Consider the following 16,194-nt stretch of genomic DNA (forward strand, 5'->3'; position numbering starts at 1 on the left):
ATTTAACTGTAAAAAAATTTATTTTTATTACCCGAAAATTCCAAGAAGAATCCACATGATTTTATTTCTAAATAATTTCATTTTGTTTTAGCTAAAAATGTTTTGGAGACACATGAGTTGGTAGTAATTTGGGGTAATGTGCCTCAATGTCTGAAACTCTGGAAAAATTGGCATCAGAAACTGGAAGCCATGGAACCACAGGTAAAAATTTTCTTTTTTAAAAGTTGACTTGAGTTATTTTATTTTATTTAAACTTATTTATATTTTATGCAAAAAAAAAATTAAATATATTTTAGGTGAGAAAAGACTACAACAGCTGGAAGCCTTATTTTTGGGAGGACCCATTCAAGGTCAGGGACAGTGTTTCAGTCTGGAAACATGCCTTGATATTTTACTCGTATTGTATGATGAATGTTGTAATTCATCACTTAGAAGGGAAAAGGCTGTGTCTGATTTTATCGAGTTTGGTAAGAAAATCAATTGATGACAATTTCCTAATTTAAATTAATAACATTTATTATAAATTTAGCTAATTTAAGTTTTTAAACGGTTAAGCAATGGATGTTTGCATTAATTGATTTCTGTTATGTTTCATAAATTTCTCAATTAACTTTTATTAGTTTTAAAATTTTATAATTTAGATGTGAATTATGTGGCTACAAAGTTATAATGATGTATACATTATTTGTTATTTGAAATTATTTTAGTGAAACCCGTGGCATCATGTGTTAAAAATCTCAGGCTTGCTAGAGATGATTTTGAGATAATTAAAGTTATCGGGAGAGGAGCATTCGGAGAGGTGTGCGTTGTTAAAATGAAAGGATCCGACAAAGTTTTTGCCATGAAAATTTTAAATAAATGGGAAATGTTAAAACGAGCAGAAACAGCCTGTTTCAAAGAAGAAAGAGATGTCCTTGTTTACGGCGATAGAAGATGGATTACTAATTTGCATTATGCCTTTCAAGATGACAATAATCTGGTAAGCTCTTTATGGAAATTTTATATATTAGAAATAAATTCTTACTTAATTTGGATTTTAAAAAAAAAATTTTTTTTTTTTTTTTTTTTCTCTTCAGTATTTGGTAATGGACTATTACTGTGGAGGTGATTTGTTAACTCTTTTAAGCAAGTTTGAAGATCGATTACCCGAGGACATGGCTCGATTTTACATTGCTGAAATGATCCTTGCTGTAAGTTCGATTCACGAATTGCGTTACGTACACAGGGATATCAAACCCGACAATGTTTTACTAGATGCCAACGGACACATTCGTCTCGCGGATTTTGGTTCTTGTTTGAAATTTTTAGAAGATGGCACTGTTCAAAGTAATGTCACTGTTGGAACACCGGATTATATTTCTCCTGAAATACTTAGAGTAAGTAATAAATCATATTTTTATTGAATAATAATTTTAAAAAATTTCTATTAGTTTATTTTTATTATTACTATTATTATTAATGTAGGCTATGGAGGATGGACAAGGAAGGTACGGGCCAGAATGTGATTGGTGGTCTTTGGGAGTGTGCATGTACGAAATGTTATATGGCGAAACTCCTTTTTACGCAGAATCTCTTATTGAAACATATGGAAAAATTATGAATCACAAGGTAAACTTTTTTTTAAATTAAAATTATATTGCAGTTAGTTAAACTTCAACCTGCTTTTTGGTGTAAATATTGCTGTTTGCGTTAATAACCGTTGACGAGAAGCAGCTTAAAAAAATTATTCCTCTCGTAAATGTACTTTAATCATGAAGAAATTTTAATTTTTTTTAGAACTGTTTTGATTTTCCTCAAGACGTAGGTTATGAAGTAACTCCTGAAGCCAAAGATTTAATTAAAAAACTAATATGCAGTGCAGAATTTAGATTGGGTCAAAACGGTGTACAAGATTTTAAGGTACGGATTCAGTCATTATATTATTTGTAAAATTTTTAATGATTTTAAATATTAATTTTTTTTTTTCTTTTTTTTTTTATTTAGAATCATGCTTGGTTCGATGGTCTTGACTGGGACTCCATTAGAGACAGTTCCGCGCCTTATGTTCCGGAAGTGAGTAGTCCAACCGATACTTCGAACTTCGATGTAGATGATACGGATATAAGAACATCTGACGCTGTTCCGCCAGCAGCAAATCCAACATTTAGTGCTTTACATTTGCCTTTCGTTGGTTTTACCTTCACACAAGGAAGGTAAAAATGATAATGTTTTTGTCCTAAAACATTAATACGACGTAAGCCAAATTACTTGACAAAAAAAATTTAAAATCTTTTGTTTTAGCCGTATATCAGATTTGTCTTCGATACCTATCGGTAGTGTTCAACAAAACAGTGGTCTAGTCGAAAAACGAGTTAAAAAACTCGAAGAAGAAAAACAACTTCTTTTAAAATCATTATCCGGTATTTATTTTATATATTTTATTTAAAAACAAAAAAAAAAAAAAAAAAAAAAACAAAATGCAATTACATGCATACTCTCCAAAAATTTTCAGAGAGCAAAATTTTAAAAGTATCCAATTCGAATTCATCTGACGTGGGAACAGACAAAATGAACTTGGCTAACAGTACCAGAATATTACAAGAAGAAATTAATACGCTGACCAAAAATAACAATGGTAAGTTTTTTTTTAATTGAATTTAACACAAAAAAAAAAAAATAATAATAATAATAATAATTTTTTTTTTTTTCAATTACATAGACTTAAAGGCACAAATTCAATTATTAGAACAAAAAACATCCGATACGAAATATTTAGTCAATGATTCGGAAGCCGATGAAAAAATTAAAGAGTTGGAAAAAAATATAAAATTATTAAATCAAGAAAAAGACTCCATGCAGAAAGACAAACTCGATGCGGAAGAGAAATTAAAATTTCAAGACAAAGAATTAAAAGATGCTCTGTCTCAAAGAAAACTCGCAATGGCGGAATATAACGAAGTGACCGATAGGTACGCAATACTTTTTTTTTTTTTTTTTTTTTGCTTAAAAAAATTTATTTCGGCTTAAACATTTATTTTTCTATAGATTATCCGAGTTAAGGCAGCAAAAACAAAAATTATCACGACAAGTGAGAGATAAAGAGGAAGAATTGGAGGTGGCGATGCAAAAAATCGATTTTTTACGCCACGACATAAGGGGAGCGGAAAAGTTGAGGAGGGAACTGGAGGGCAGGATAGAAGAGGCTATCGCGGAAGCTGGAAAAGAGAGGAAATTAAGAGAAAGGAGCGAAGAGTATTGTAAACAAGTTGAAGAAGAGACTGAAAAGATGAGACAGAGACTGGTGGCAGGTGATAATACATCCGCACAAGCTCATGCCACACAAGAAATATCAAGGTTAGAAATGATGAATTTTTCTTTTGCATTTATTTTACTTTGATGACATATGCCGAATTATTTCGGTCTATTTTAATTTTTTAACCTCGATAAAAGTTATTAGTTTGGACGAGTTCCAATGTTAATATTGTTATTATTATTATTATTATTTGACCGATGCGGCGAAAAAACATTTCGATTTTATTTTATTTTATTTTGTTTTAATTTTTAAAATAAAAAAAATCAATCGTGTTTACTTTTTAGGTTAAAAGCCGAAGTTGAAAAACTTAAAGTGCAATACAACGAAAATTTATCGCAACAGCAATCTCGATACACCGTCGAAATCAGCAGCCTGAGAGATCAATTGCAAGAGGAGCGAAACAGGAGGGAAATGTTGGATCGGGAAATTCATTTAGCCAAAGAAAAATTAGAAACTTCAAGGTTGGAAAATTTAACCGACAGCGAAGAAACAATATCGGAATTGACGAGAAGACACGAACGAGAAAAAATGATTCTGTTGGAAGATAATAAAAAATTAATGATGGATCTTGAAATGGTATTGCGTAATAATGATAATAATAATGATAATTACATACGTTACGATGTGAAAAGAAAATTTATGTTAAATTTTTTTTTTTTTTTTTTTTTTTTTTTTCAGTTATCCGATAGCGTAGATAGAATTCAAAGCGAACGACGGCAAATTGAAGAGGAGTACGAAGAATTGAGAAATAAAAAAGATGCTATAGTACAATGGGAAGCTCAAATCACTGAAATAATACAGTGGTAAAAAAAAAAAAAAAAAGAAAAAATTATTATTATTTTTTTAACGTAAATTCCGTTTTAGAAAATTTTTTTTTTTTGGTTTTATTATAGGGTGAGCGACGAAAAAGACGCTCGAGGATATTTGCAAGCGTTGACGACGAAAATGACGGAAGAATTGGAATTTTTAAAACATTCAAAGAGTTCAAACGTGAATTCGAGCGATGCGAAAAATTGGAGAAACAGGAGAAGTCAAAAATTGGATAAAATGGAATTACTCAACCTTCAAAGTAGTTTACAATCCGAAATCCAAGCCAAACAAGTCATTAGCGAAGAATTGACGAAAACGAGAACGGAACTCATTGCGGCTCAAAAGTAAATAAATTTTCCCCTTTTGTTAACGAATGTTTGTAATCACGTTACGTATTTTTTAATTATTATTATTATTATTATTATTATTATTATTATTATTGTAGAGAACTCCGTGATTTTCATGCAAATTTTGAAAGTCTCTCTCACGAAATCAAAAGGAAAGAATTACAAATCAAAGAATTGCAAAGTAGATTAGACTCGGGAGAAGGATGTAAGATGTTTTATTTTTTCTTTATTTTTTATTTTTAATCGATGAGAAATTTTTGCGTGCGATAACCAATCGTTGGTATTAGAATTGATTGATTTTTTTCTCTAAAAATCTGCACTTGAAGTAAAAAAGTAAAAAAAAAAAAGGAAAGATTTAAGATTACACGTTGTCGTACACGTGTAAATTATTAAAAACTTTTATATTAAGGGTTAATAATTAATATTTATTAGAATCGTTTTTTTATTTTTTTTTTATTGCAAACTTGTTTGAAGCTTTGACAGGTAAAGTATGAGAAAATGAAAAAGACTTTTCTATTTATGCATACATTGCATTAAAAAGTTTTTTTTTTTTTTTTTTTTTGCTTAGTGTTGAATTATATTATCTTTCTTTGGTAGATTGTCTAAAGTAAAGCACGAAATTGGGGGAAAAAAAAAACTCTTTGACTTCTAGTAGCATTGTAATCTATACTTTTTTCGGTAATGTAGTTAGTTGACGTTGACACTAATGCACAAGCATGTTGTATTTACGTGATTAATAATAATAATAATACTTATAATAATACTTATAATAATACTTAACAATAATAATTTTAGTATTTAACCAAAGGGAAAAAAAATCCATCGCGATCTCGCGTATTATTTATCTCCATATTAGGTTTTTTTTTTTTTTTTGAGAAATTTATCAAGTATTATTATTATTGTTTTTTTTAAACAACAACGCCCCGCCCGCCCGGAGGAATCGGTCATTTTAATTCTACGTAATATGGTTCCCAAAAGGGAAAAAAATTTGTATTTTTTTTTTTTTTTTTTTTTTTTTTTAAAAAAATTGTTATTAAATTTTGTGATATTGCATACATAATGTTTGTGTTGTTTAGACAAAATGCCTCTGTTTATCGGTGTTACTGGTTGTCTTTGGGGGTTTCTTCTGCTACTTATGAGAGTGTATTTGTGAAACATGTTCACCGGGTTACCGTGGACGCTAGGCCCAGCCTCGTCAACCGGTAACGTAATTTTGTTCAGTTTGTTCAGTTTGAGTATATATATATATATATATATATATATATATATATTATTTATTATATTATTTTTCCGTTTTTTTTTTAAATTTTTATTTAATTTTTTTAGTTGTTTTCTTTCTTTTTTTCTTTTTTTTTTTTTTTTTTTTTGGAAGATAAAGTGATTATTGATACAATCAATACGAAGCATGGTTTTCATTAATAATGATTATTTGAATTTTAAATGTAAATTTATTATTTATTTTTGGATTATTTTATTTTAATAACTTATTTTGTGATATTTGTTTATACAAATGTTTAAATATGAAGGAATATTAATAATAATTAAAAAATTAGAGTCGATTATCTCTAATCAGTCGTTGCTTGCATTTGTTGTTGTTGTTGTTGTTGAATATTTTAAAATTGTTTAAATAATTTTTTTTTATTTTTGGTGTTATTTTGGAGAGTGAAATAATTTTTTTTTCTTTTCTTATGTGTGTGTGTGTGCGTGTGTGTGTTTTGAAATTGAAAATTTATTATGTTTTTCTTACTTTAAATGGTGCAGTAAAAATATGTAAAAAAAAAAAAAAAAAAAATGTAAAAAAAAAGGTGCATCAAATTTATAATTTTAAAATTTTTGTATTTGTCCGTGGGAAATTTTTTTTTTTTCAAGTTTCAATTTCTAATTTATTAAAAAATTTATTTTGTATTAATATTATTTTATTTTAAATAATGATATATTTAAAATACATATATATGTGTGTGTGCGTTTCTACGTGTGTGTGAGTGTGAGTGTGCGTGTACGTAATTAATGTATATTGAAATTGTTTCAGTTTTGGAAAGGCCGCCATCTCAAATGTCTTATTTGGATCATTTTTTGAAAGAATCTTCCATGCGCCACGGTGGCTCGGTTGAAAGTGAAGAAGGAGACGTGGAAGACAACAGAGCTCCTTCATTCACCAGCAGCAAATCGAATCTCTCTGAACTTAGCATAGTGAGTTGAAATTAAAAATGTTTTCTGTTTTTTTTTACTGTTTTTGAATTTTTCAATGATGTTGGTAATAATAACTTTCGTTCTACTGGACAAAGTTGATGAAAAAAAATTTTTTTTTTTTTTTTTTACTGAGAAAGAAAACAAATTGCACAAAATTAATAGAGACATATATAATCAATTGCAATTTAAAAAAAAAAAACTTTTCTAAAAAAACGTTTTTGTGTACATAATTTTAGGATCCTGGTTCTCCTTTAGAAATACGTAGACCGTCATCACATTTAGCACTTCACTTGCCACCGAAGCCTAAATCTCACCAGTTTTTGGTTCGAACATTTTCTTCGCCACAAAAATGTAATCATTGCACTTCACTCATGGTAGGACTCACTAGACAGGGTGTCGTGTGCGAGGCCTGCGGGTTTGCCTGCCATCTTGGGTGTTGCGATAAAGTACCAGTGATATGTCCCGTGCCTGCTGATCAGAGTAATGATTTATTTGACATCAATAAAAATTCTTATTCACGTTTATATTGAATGATGTTAAAAGATGTTTTCGTTTAATTTCAGCTAAAAGACCTTTGGGTATAGATCCGACGAGAGGTATCGGAACAGCATACGAAGGTTATGTAAAAGTACCAAAGAGCGGAGGTGTTAAAAAGGGTTGGATTCGTCAATTCGTCGTCGTTTGTGATTTTAAATTATTTTTATACGATATATCTCCCGATCGAAACGCTTTGCCTTCCATTTACGTATCCCAAATATTAGATATGAGGGATGAAGATTTTGCCGTGAGTTCCGTCGGAGAATCTGATGTCATACACGCAACCAAAAAAGATATCCCGTGTATTTTTAGGGTGAGTTTTTTTTTTTTTTTTTTTTTAAAATATTCGTTTTTAAATTTTTCCGTTTACATTTTTAATTGAATTTAAATTTAAATTGAAAAAATTTGTTAGATCACGACGTCTTTGATGGAACCTTACGGTATTAAAAATCACACGTTGATGTTGGCGGACAGCGAAAATGAAAAAAGTAAATGGGTCGTAGCACTTAGCGAATTGCATAGAATATTAAAAAGAAATAATTTGCCCAACACTGTGGTAATTATTATATTTTAGTAAATTTTAAACGTGTAAATTCGTATTTATCGTCCGCATTAAATTTTATTAAAATTTTCAGGTTTTTAAAGCGAAAGAATTGCTGGACAGTACTTGCGCTTTTATAAAAAATGCAATGTCGGGAGTTATCATAGATCCAGATCGACTAGTCATTGGAGCAGAAGAGGGACTTTTCTGCTTGGATTTGGATCGCTACGGTGAGTTTACGTACTAAAATTAAATACTTTTAAATTTTCAAATCACGCAGAATTTTAATTTGTTCGGAGGGTTTTAACTCGAATTATTTTTTCCTTTTTGTAGAAATTGCTCGAATAGGAGAAGGTAAAAAGGTGTATCAATTGGAGTACATAGCAGAGGAACAATTATTAGTTGTTCTTTCCGGCAAACAGCGGCACGTTCGTTTGGTACCCATCCGAGCTTTGGATGGTGACGACGTTGAATGGATAAAAGTAGCCGAAACGAAAGGTTGCATTACTTTTGCGGCGGGTCCCATGAAAAAAAATCCCTTGAGCTATTGCCTTTGCGTGGCTATTAAAAAACAGGTAAATCGAATCGTCAAAGATTAAAAATGTGTGTCATTCACTCGAACAATTTGTGAATTAATTTTTTTTTTTAGAATACGTCTCAAATTATTGTTTACGAAATCACGCGAACAAAAGCGCGACATAAAAGATTACGGGAATTAATGTTACCCACCCAGGCACAAACTCTTAGCATTCTTTCGGAGGGTCGTCTTTGCATCGGTTATCAGTCTGGATTTACAGTTTACAGTATTATGGGTGATTATCATCCTGTTCGTAAGTATTTCTCACATTATTATTCATTTTCATTATATTTAATATTGGAAAAACGTTAATGATGTATTTTTTTTTACTGCTTTGCAGCTTTGGTGCATCCAGACAATCAGGTTTTGGGTTTTCTCGCTTACAGTTCTGTAGATGCTTTGCGTGCCATAGAATTGCCGAGAGGTGAATTTTTATTGGTTTTTCAAACTCTGGGTATTTACGCGGATTCTCAAGGAAGGAAATCTCGGGACAAAGAAATTATGTATCCTGCTATTCCATTGGCAGTCAGTAAGTAAATTTAAAACTGAATACCTTATAGTTTAAATCACGTTTTAGTAAAAAAAAAATTTATTTTATTTTATTTGTTTTACAGGTTGTTTAGAGGGTCATCTTTTAGTGTATTCCGATACTCACATAGACGTTTTCAATGCATCGACCGGTGATTGGATTCAGACAATAAATGTTAAAAAGGCTAAGCCGTTAAATAATTCTGGTAGTTTAAGTATATGCATAATAAATGACTTGGCGTACATTGTTTATTTGTCACATATTCATTTAAGTGAGAAAATTTTATTTTATTTTTTTATTTATTTTTATAATTATTTATTATGATTTATTTTATGATACAATCACAAAATTCTTTTTATTAAATAGAAGATGCAGTGAATGTCACTTGTACAGATAGTACGGGATTACAAACTCCAGTGCGTCCTAGAAAAAGATTTTCAATTCGGGAAGTACACAGAACCGCCAGAATGTAAGTTTTAACTAAAAAAAAAAAAAAAAAAAAAAAAGGAAAATTGTTTTAAGTAAGCGGGTTTTCCCTTCGAAATCCTTATTATTTTTTTTTGCAAAATTGGTAGGACTGATTGGAGATCGAAAATGATATCGGCGCCTTCGAATTTCAATCACATAAGTCACATGGGACCCGGAGAAGGAATACAAATTCAACGGTTAATCGATCTTCCGACGACTTTAGAGACTGCCGATTCGGCCTCCTTATCCAGCCCTCATCCAACAATCTCTTCTCAGGATAGTTCGTCCCGAGTAAGTTTCGATAAATTGAAAAAACAATATTAAATAAAATCGGCGGTATTCGGCGGTATTCGGCGTGTGACAAATATTTAAAATGTTTAAAATTTCAGTTGTTTCACCCGTCGGTTGCGCCTCCCAAAATACCCAGTCATCCTCCCGGACCGCCCATAAGAAATTCACCTCATCCAGAGTCACAAAGACGACACTCAGGTCACATGACACACAACCAGGGTTATCCAGTTCATAATGGTGAGTTCCAGAGTTTTTTTTTTATAATAAAATTTAATTCAAATGAAAATCGATGATGTTTACAAATAACTTTCGTTCTACTGCAAGTAGTTGATGAAATTTCTTTTTTTTTTCACTGAGATTATGGACACATATTTATATTATATTTTGAAATATTTAAATCGGGGGTGTGTCAAACATGAATTAACTTGCTCCTCCCTTTTTTTTTATTGTAGGCTCAACAAATATTTTACGAAGAGCACCGCCTCCGCCTAGACCTTCGGTAACGCCACCGTCGCTCCCGAGAACTCCTTCGGATAGCGTGAACGCAGAATTATCTCATGTTAATATCGGATTGAGTCCATTAAACAATGGTTCAAAGGTAAAAAAAAAGGTTTTCTTTTTTTTTTTTTTTCTCTTCTCACACTCCTGTTAAAATGGGTTATTATACCAATTTTTCTAGGAACAATCCGGCGGTGGGAGTCCGCGTCATTCGATAGCATCTAACAACAGCAGTAATCCTAGCACTCCTCCCAGTCCAGGAGGACACGATCACGGGTCATCTAGTTACGATAGTTGAAGATTTAAATAATTTTTTTTTTTTTTATTATTTTTATTTTTTCTTAAACTTCTCTCTCTCTCTCTTTCTCTCTCTCTCTCTCTCTTAGGCAGAAAAAGAAAAAGAAAAAAAGAAAAAAAGAAAGGAAAAAAAAAAGAAGGACAGTGCTAATGTGACGGCGGAATAAGAGAAGAAGAGTATTATTATTATTATTATTAATATTTCAAAAAGAAAAAGATACGAAAAACGGGATATACGGGCGAAACGGGACACCACCAACAGGGTCTTTAATTAATTAATTAATTTCTCGATACCGAGTTTTTTTTTTTATTATAAAAAAATTCATTTAGTGTCAGATTTGTTTTCTTTTTCTCTTAAAAAAACATAAAGAAAGAAGTTTGTACCTTATTTATTTTTATTTATTTATCATCGTTTAATTAATTAATTAATTAATTACTCGCGAATCGTTTGAAACTCTCGCATAAAGTTTTTTTTTTTTTTTTAAAAGTATTTAAGGCAAATCGGCGTTGCGTTGCTTTTTACGCTATAAATTGCCTTTAAAAAAAAAAAATGAAATTTAATAATTTTACATACATAAATATTATTTATTAATATATTATTTTTTATTATTAATTATTTTATATATAGTTACGTACATATATATATATTTGTTGTTGCTGCTGCTGCAATTCTTCTTCTTCTTACCGCTGCTTCGCTATGCACTTTTTTTTTTTTTTTTTTAAAGATTATGGATATTTTGTCATTTTTAATAAATAAGCGAGTGGAAGATAATAATAATAATAATAATAATAATAATATTAATAATAATGATGATGTGTGGAAAAAAAAAAGAAAGAAGAGAAATTCACGAATGAGATATTTTAAATATGAATTAGTTAGTTATTACAAAATAAGAAAAAAAAACTAATTTAAAAATTAGTTGCTTTATTAAATAATTTTTTATAATGTAAAATCTCTCTCTCTCTCTCTCTCTCTCTCTCTCTCGAAAATAATAATAATGATAATAAAATTAATTTGACAGTATTATGTAATTTATTAATGTAATTTTGTTGTTTGACTTTGATTTGATTTATTTATTTATTTATTATTATTATTATTATTATTTAGACAAGGGCCGATGATTTATTTTTTTTGTATATTTATTAACAATCACAATTTTTTTTAATGAAAATTTGTTATTAAATAAAATAATAATAATAATAATAATAAATATTATTTTGTATGACAAAAAAGGAGAAGAAGGAGAAGGAAAAGAAGAAGTGGAGGAAAAATTTGATGAAATTATTTATTTTTATTGTTTTTTGTATTATTATTATTATTATTATTATTATTTGTAATTTATATTATCATTATTATTTATTTATTTATTTATTTATTTGAATTCAACCAAAAAGAAAAGAAAAAAGAAATTTTTAAAAATTGTATGATAATTTATTGTGTTTAAATTATGCGCAATTTCCGGTTACGGGAAAACGTGGGATTTTATGTAATAAGGGATTATCTACATGATCACGTGATTTGCAAGAGATTTTCAAATTTTCCGTAATGATGATTTTTTTAAAAGTTCGTTTGAAAATAAATGAAGAAATCATTATTATTAATTGTTTGTTTGACGAATAATATTTACATTTATTTATTTATTTTTTTTTTTTTCGTGCGTGAAATTGTTTTACACGTCGGGGGGTCGGGAGGGGGGAGGGATCACGTGACGCAACGCCGCCCTAGTATTATTTATTTATTTATTTATTTATTATTATTATTTTCTGTACATTTTTATATTGACTTTGATTTGGATGATTATTAGTTGTAGATTTCAAATTTAAGAAAAAAAAAAAAAGGGGGGGGAGGGGGAATAATTTTCCACTTAATGTGAATGATATTATCGGGCCAATATTATTATTATTATTATTATTATTAATGACGAAAAATGAATTTTTACTCAGACGTATACACGTATATGTATATTTTATTAAAATTATTAATTATTAATTATTAATTAATTAATTGATTAATTGTTTGCTGCAATATTAGCTTTAATAATTATTAAAATTTTTCTGACAATTTATTTATTTATTTATTTTTATTTATTTATTTACTTATGTATTTATTTATTATTTATTTTCTTCTCATTAACTCAAATTACTATCATTAATGCGATATATTTTTTTTTTGTAAAATGATAATAATAATAATAATAATAAATTACTACATAAAAAATACATAATTATCATTATCATCATTAACATAACAACAATCGATTAGATTAACATCGGATTGTTTTTATTAATTTTCTTTAATTTTATTAATAATAATAATAATAATAGATTGAATATGCATAACTTATTTGCTTGTGTTCTCTTTAGCCTTAAAGCTTATAAAAACAAAAATTTAATAATAAGATTAATAATAATGATAATGATAATGATAATGATAATAATTTAGTGCATGAAAATTTTTAATTTATTTTTATTAATAAATAACAATTAAATAATAATTTAATTTTTAAATGAGAGATAAAAAAGAGTTTATAAGGATTTGTGTGCGGATGTTTTTGTTTGTTTATTTTTTAAAACCGTTAAAATAATTTAAATTTCATGAGGGGGCGGGGCAGAGAGGGCGGAGAGAGCGGAGGGGGCGGGGAGAAAGAGAGAGAAGGGAAAATGTTTTTTTTTTTTTTTGTGGGCCTCTTGAACAAAACATTTTTTTTTTTACTAAAATAGATTTTGTATTTATTTATTTATTTATTTATCGATCGGTATATTATTAATTAATAATAATAATAATGATGATAATGATAATGAAGAAACAAATGATGAACGTTTGACAAATCCAAATCACGACGACTTTTTATTATTATTATTATTATTATTTTTAAATTAGTATTACAAATGTAATTTATATATATATATATATATATGAAATTTTAAAAGACGATTATTATTATTATTATTATTTTTCGTACGTTAAAAAAAAGATGGACGTCGTCGTCGTCGGATAAGAACACACAAGGCTTGAAAAATTAAGTTTATGTGCTTATTTATTTATTTATTTTATGAAAAATGATAACAGTGATAAGAGTGTACATTAATAATAATAATAATAATAATAATAATAATAATAAGGAGAGTAAATTTTTTAATAAACAAAGACACACATAAAAAATAAATAAATAAATAAATTTAATAATGTGTTAAAGAAGGAAGAGGAGAAGGAGAAAAATTATTATAATAATAATAATAATAATAATAAATAAATAAATAAGAAAAACGTTTTTTTTTTTTTAAATAGATTTTTGTATTGTAGTTGTAAAATGAAAAACTAAAAAAAAAATAAATAAAACATAAAATAAGTTTTTTTTTTTTAGTTTTGTTTTTGTTTCGTGTGACTTAATTAGATAATTTATTAATTTAATAAATAAATAAATAATAATAATTTATTTAATATCGACAAAAAAAAATAAAAATAAAAATCAATTAATTAATTTATTTATTTATAATTTTTTCTCTTATTTTTTTTTTTTTTTTTATTTTATTTTTAATTTTATAAATTATTATTATTATTATTATTATTATTTATAATAAAATAAAATAAATATATTTAAAAAAAAAAAAATTTTTAATAAAATGAAAATAAAATTAATTAATTATCCTTTTGTTATTAAATAAAATAATTATAATTAATAAAAAGGTAATTAAAAAATTAAATTGTTTATTATTTGGTGTTTTATTATTTATTATTATTATTATTAACAAACATTACGAACAAAAGCAACAACTACAAACAAAAAAATGATAATAATAATAATAATTAAAAATTACAACAATTTATTTTTATTTTTGTATCATTAAAAAAATACTTTTTTTTTGTATAAATTTTATTATATTGCTTTTATTTTTTAATAATTAATAATAATAATAATAATAATAATAATAATAATAATATTAAAAGGAAACAAAAAAATAAATTATATATATATATATATATATATATATATATATATATAATTATTAAATGCACAAGTATACGATTGAATGCGTTTTTTATGTATTTATTTATTTATTTTTTATTTAATTAATTAATTAATGTATTTATGTATGTATGTATACATACATATAAAAATATGCAAAAGCTTTATAAAAATCTATACGACTGGATAATTGATAGGAAGAAAAAAATTAATAAATAATATTTAATAATAATAATAATAATAATAATAATAATAATAATAATAATAATATAAAAATAAATAAATAAATAAGACAAAAAATTTTTTTTTAATTTTTATATTTACGGCCGTTATTTATTTATTTACTTAATAATAATAATAATAATAATAATAATAATAATAATAATAATAATAATAATAATAATAATAATAATAATAATAATAATGAATCAATTTGTAAAAGGAAAATTTTATGTGCTTAAATCTATTATTATTATTATTATTGTGCTGGATTATTTATTTAATTTTTTTTTTTTTTACTTGTGCCTACTTGATTTTCAGTCAATATTTTTATTAATTTTCACATATACATAGAATGTGTACCTTAATTGGAACCTTTTTTTTATTTAACAATTCAAACCTGTTATTATTATTATTAATTAATTAATAATTTATTAAGAATTGAAATATTGAAAAATTGAAAAAAAAAAATAGGTTACATGATAGAAAAATAATCTTTTTTTTTTTTTTTAATAATAATAATAATAATAATACCTTTTTTCTATTATGTATTTTTTTTAAATTTAATTTAAATGAATTTTCGTTCAATTATTATTATTATTATTATTATTAATTTAAATTTGAATACATAATTAACATAAATAATTTATTCATTGGCACGAAATCAAGCATGCATGAAAATTTATTTTAATAATTTTTTTTATTTAGGATGATACAAAATGGCCGCCAAACACACACACACACTTACACTATACATATTCTCATTAAAAACAAAACTCACTTTACATTATACAATAATAATAATAATAATAATAAATTAATTTATATAAGAACAAAGCTAAAATTATTATTATTATTATTATTATTATTATTTATAACTTTGGTTATAGCTCAAGGGTAGAAATAGAAATAGAAATAGAAAAAAGACAAATTTTTTTTTTTTTTAACTACTATTTTAACTACATTTCTGTCCATTTTTTTTTTTTTTTTTGTTTAAATCGAATGAACACAATAATAATAATAATAATAATAATAATAATGTAGCTAGAAAAATTAATTTTTTTTTTTTTGTATGTTTTCAGCACAAAAATGTCGATAATAAGTCTTTGAATCTAATTTGACTAATTATTTATATTAATTTAGTCAAAAAAAATTTTTTTTAATTTCAAATCATTATTATTCGATAAGATGATGATTGATTACTTTAATAGCAAAAGAGCACTTAATTATTTTTATAACAATTTCACAGTGATTTTTTTTTTTTATATATCATTAAAAATATCAAATTAAATTATTTTTGGCACATTTTAACAATTACATTTATCGTTAATTTTTTTTTTTTTTTAGAACAATAAATGTGTTGTGCATTGTAAAACGTTAAAAAAAAAAAAAAAAAAAGTAAACAAAATTGTTTGTTCATTTTAAAAGTTTTAATTTTTTTTGTAAATGATTGGTAACTTTTTGTTTTTTTGTTTTAAATTAATTAATGTATACACATGTTAAAATTTTAGCATTAATTTATGTAATTTTTTTAAAATTATGAGAAAATTGTAAAAACGATTGATGATTCACTGCGAACATTGTTGTTAACCATAATTTTATTATTATTTAGCCTCTTCACATTGAACTT

At 26.1% G+C, this 16,194-nt stretch overlaps 2 protein-coding genes across 2 annotated transcripts in view; one reads left to right on the plus strand and one right to left on the minus strand.

The window, feature by feature from the left end:
* Positions 1-146: 146 nt before the first annotated feature.
* Phum_PHUM584760 (serine/threonine-protein kinase MRCK beta, putative) lies at positions 147-10,378 on the plus strand (the record flags this gene model as incomplete). Its single annotated transcript, XM_002432413.1, has 29 exons — positions 147-201; positions 297-467; positions 708-979; positions 1,077-1,376; positions 1,465-1,608; positions 1,777-1,899; positions 1,984-2,192; positions 2,281-2,399; positions 2,492-2,614; positions 2,699-2,948; positions 3,025-3,333; positions 3,577-3,868; positions 3,971-4,095; positions 4,186-4,446; positions 4,548-4,654; positions 6,479-6,639; positions 6,876-7,119; positions 7,203-7,489; positions 7,589-7,732; positions 7,812-7,947; positions 8,051-8,292; positions 8,367-8,547; positions 8,635-8,823; positions 8,909-9,094; positions 9,190-9,292; positions 9,399-9,582; positions 9,681-9,819; positions 10,035-10,180; positions 10,262-10,378. The coding sequence occupies 29 exons, from the start codon at positions 147-149 to the stop codon at positions 10,376-10,378; spliced, it is 5,319 nt and encodes a 1,772-aa protein (XP_002432458.1).
* A 5,803-nt stretch (positions 10,379-16,181) lies between these two features.
* Positions 16,182-16,194, minus strand: part of Phum_PHUM584770 (uncharacterized protein) — a gene marked incomplete at both ends in the record, with an annotated part of 627 nt that continues 614 nt past the window's right edge. Inside the window, one exon of the mRNA XM_002432414.1 lies at positions 16,182-16,194. This exon is cut by the window's right edge and continues 5 nt beyond it. Coding sequence (XP_002432459.1) covers positions 16,182-16,194 — 13 coding nt within the window.

The sequence above is a fragment of the Pediculus humanus genome, genomic scaffold (genome assembly GCF_000006295.1).
Source record: "Pediculus humanus corporis 1103172108310 genomic scaffold, whole genome shotgun sequence".
Taxonomy (NCBI): Eukaryota; Metazoa; Arthropoda; class Insecta; order Psocodea; family Pediculidae; genus Pediculus; species Pediculus humanus.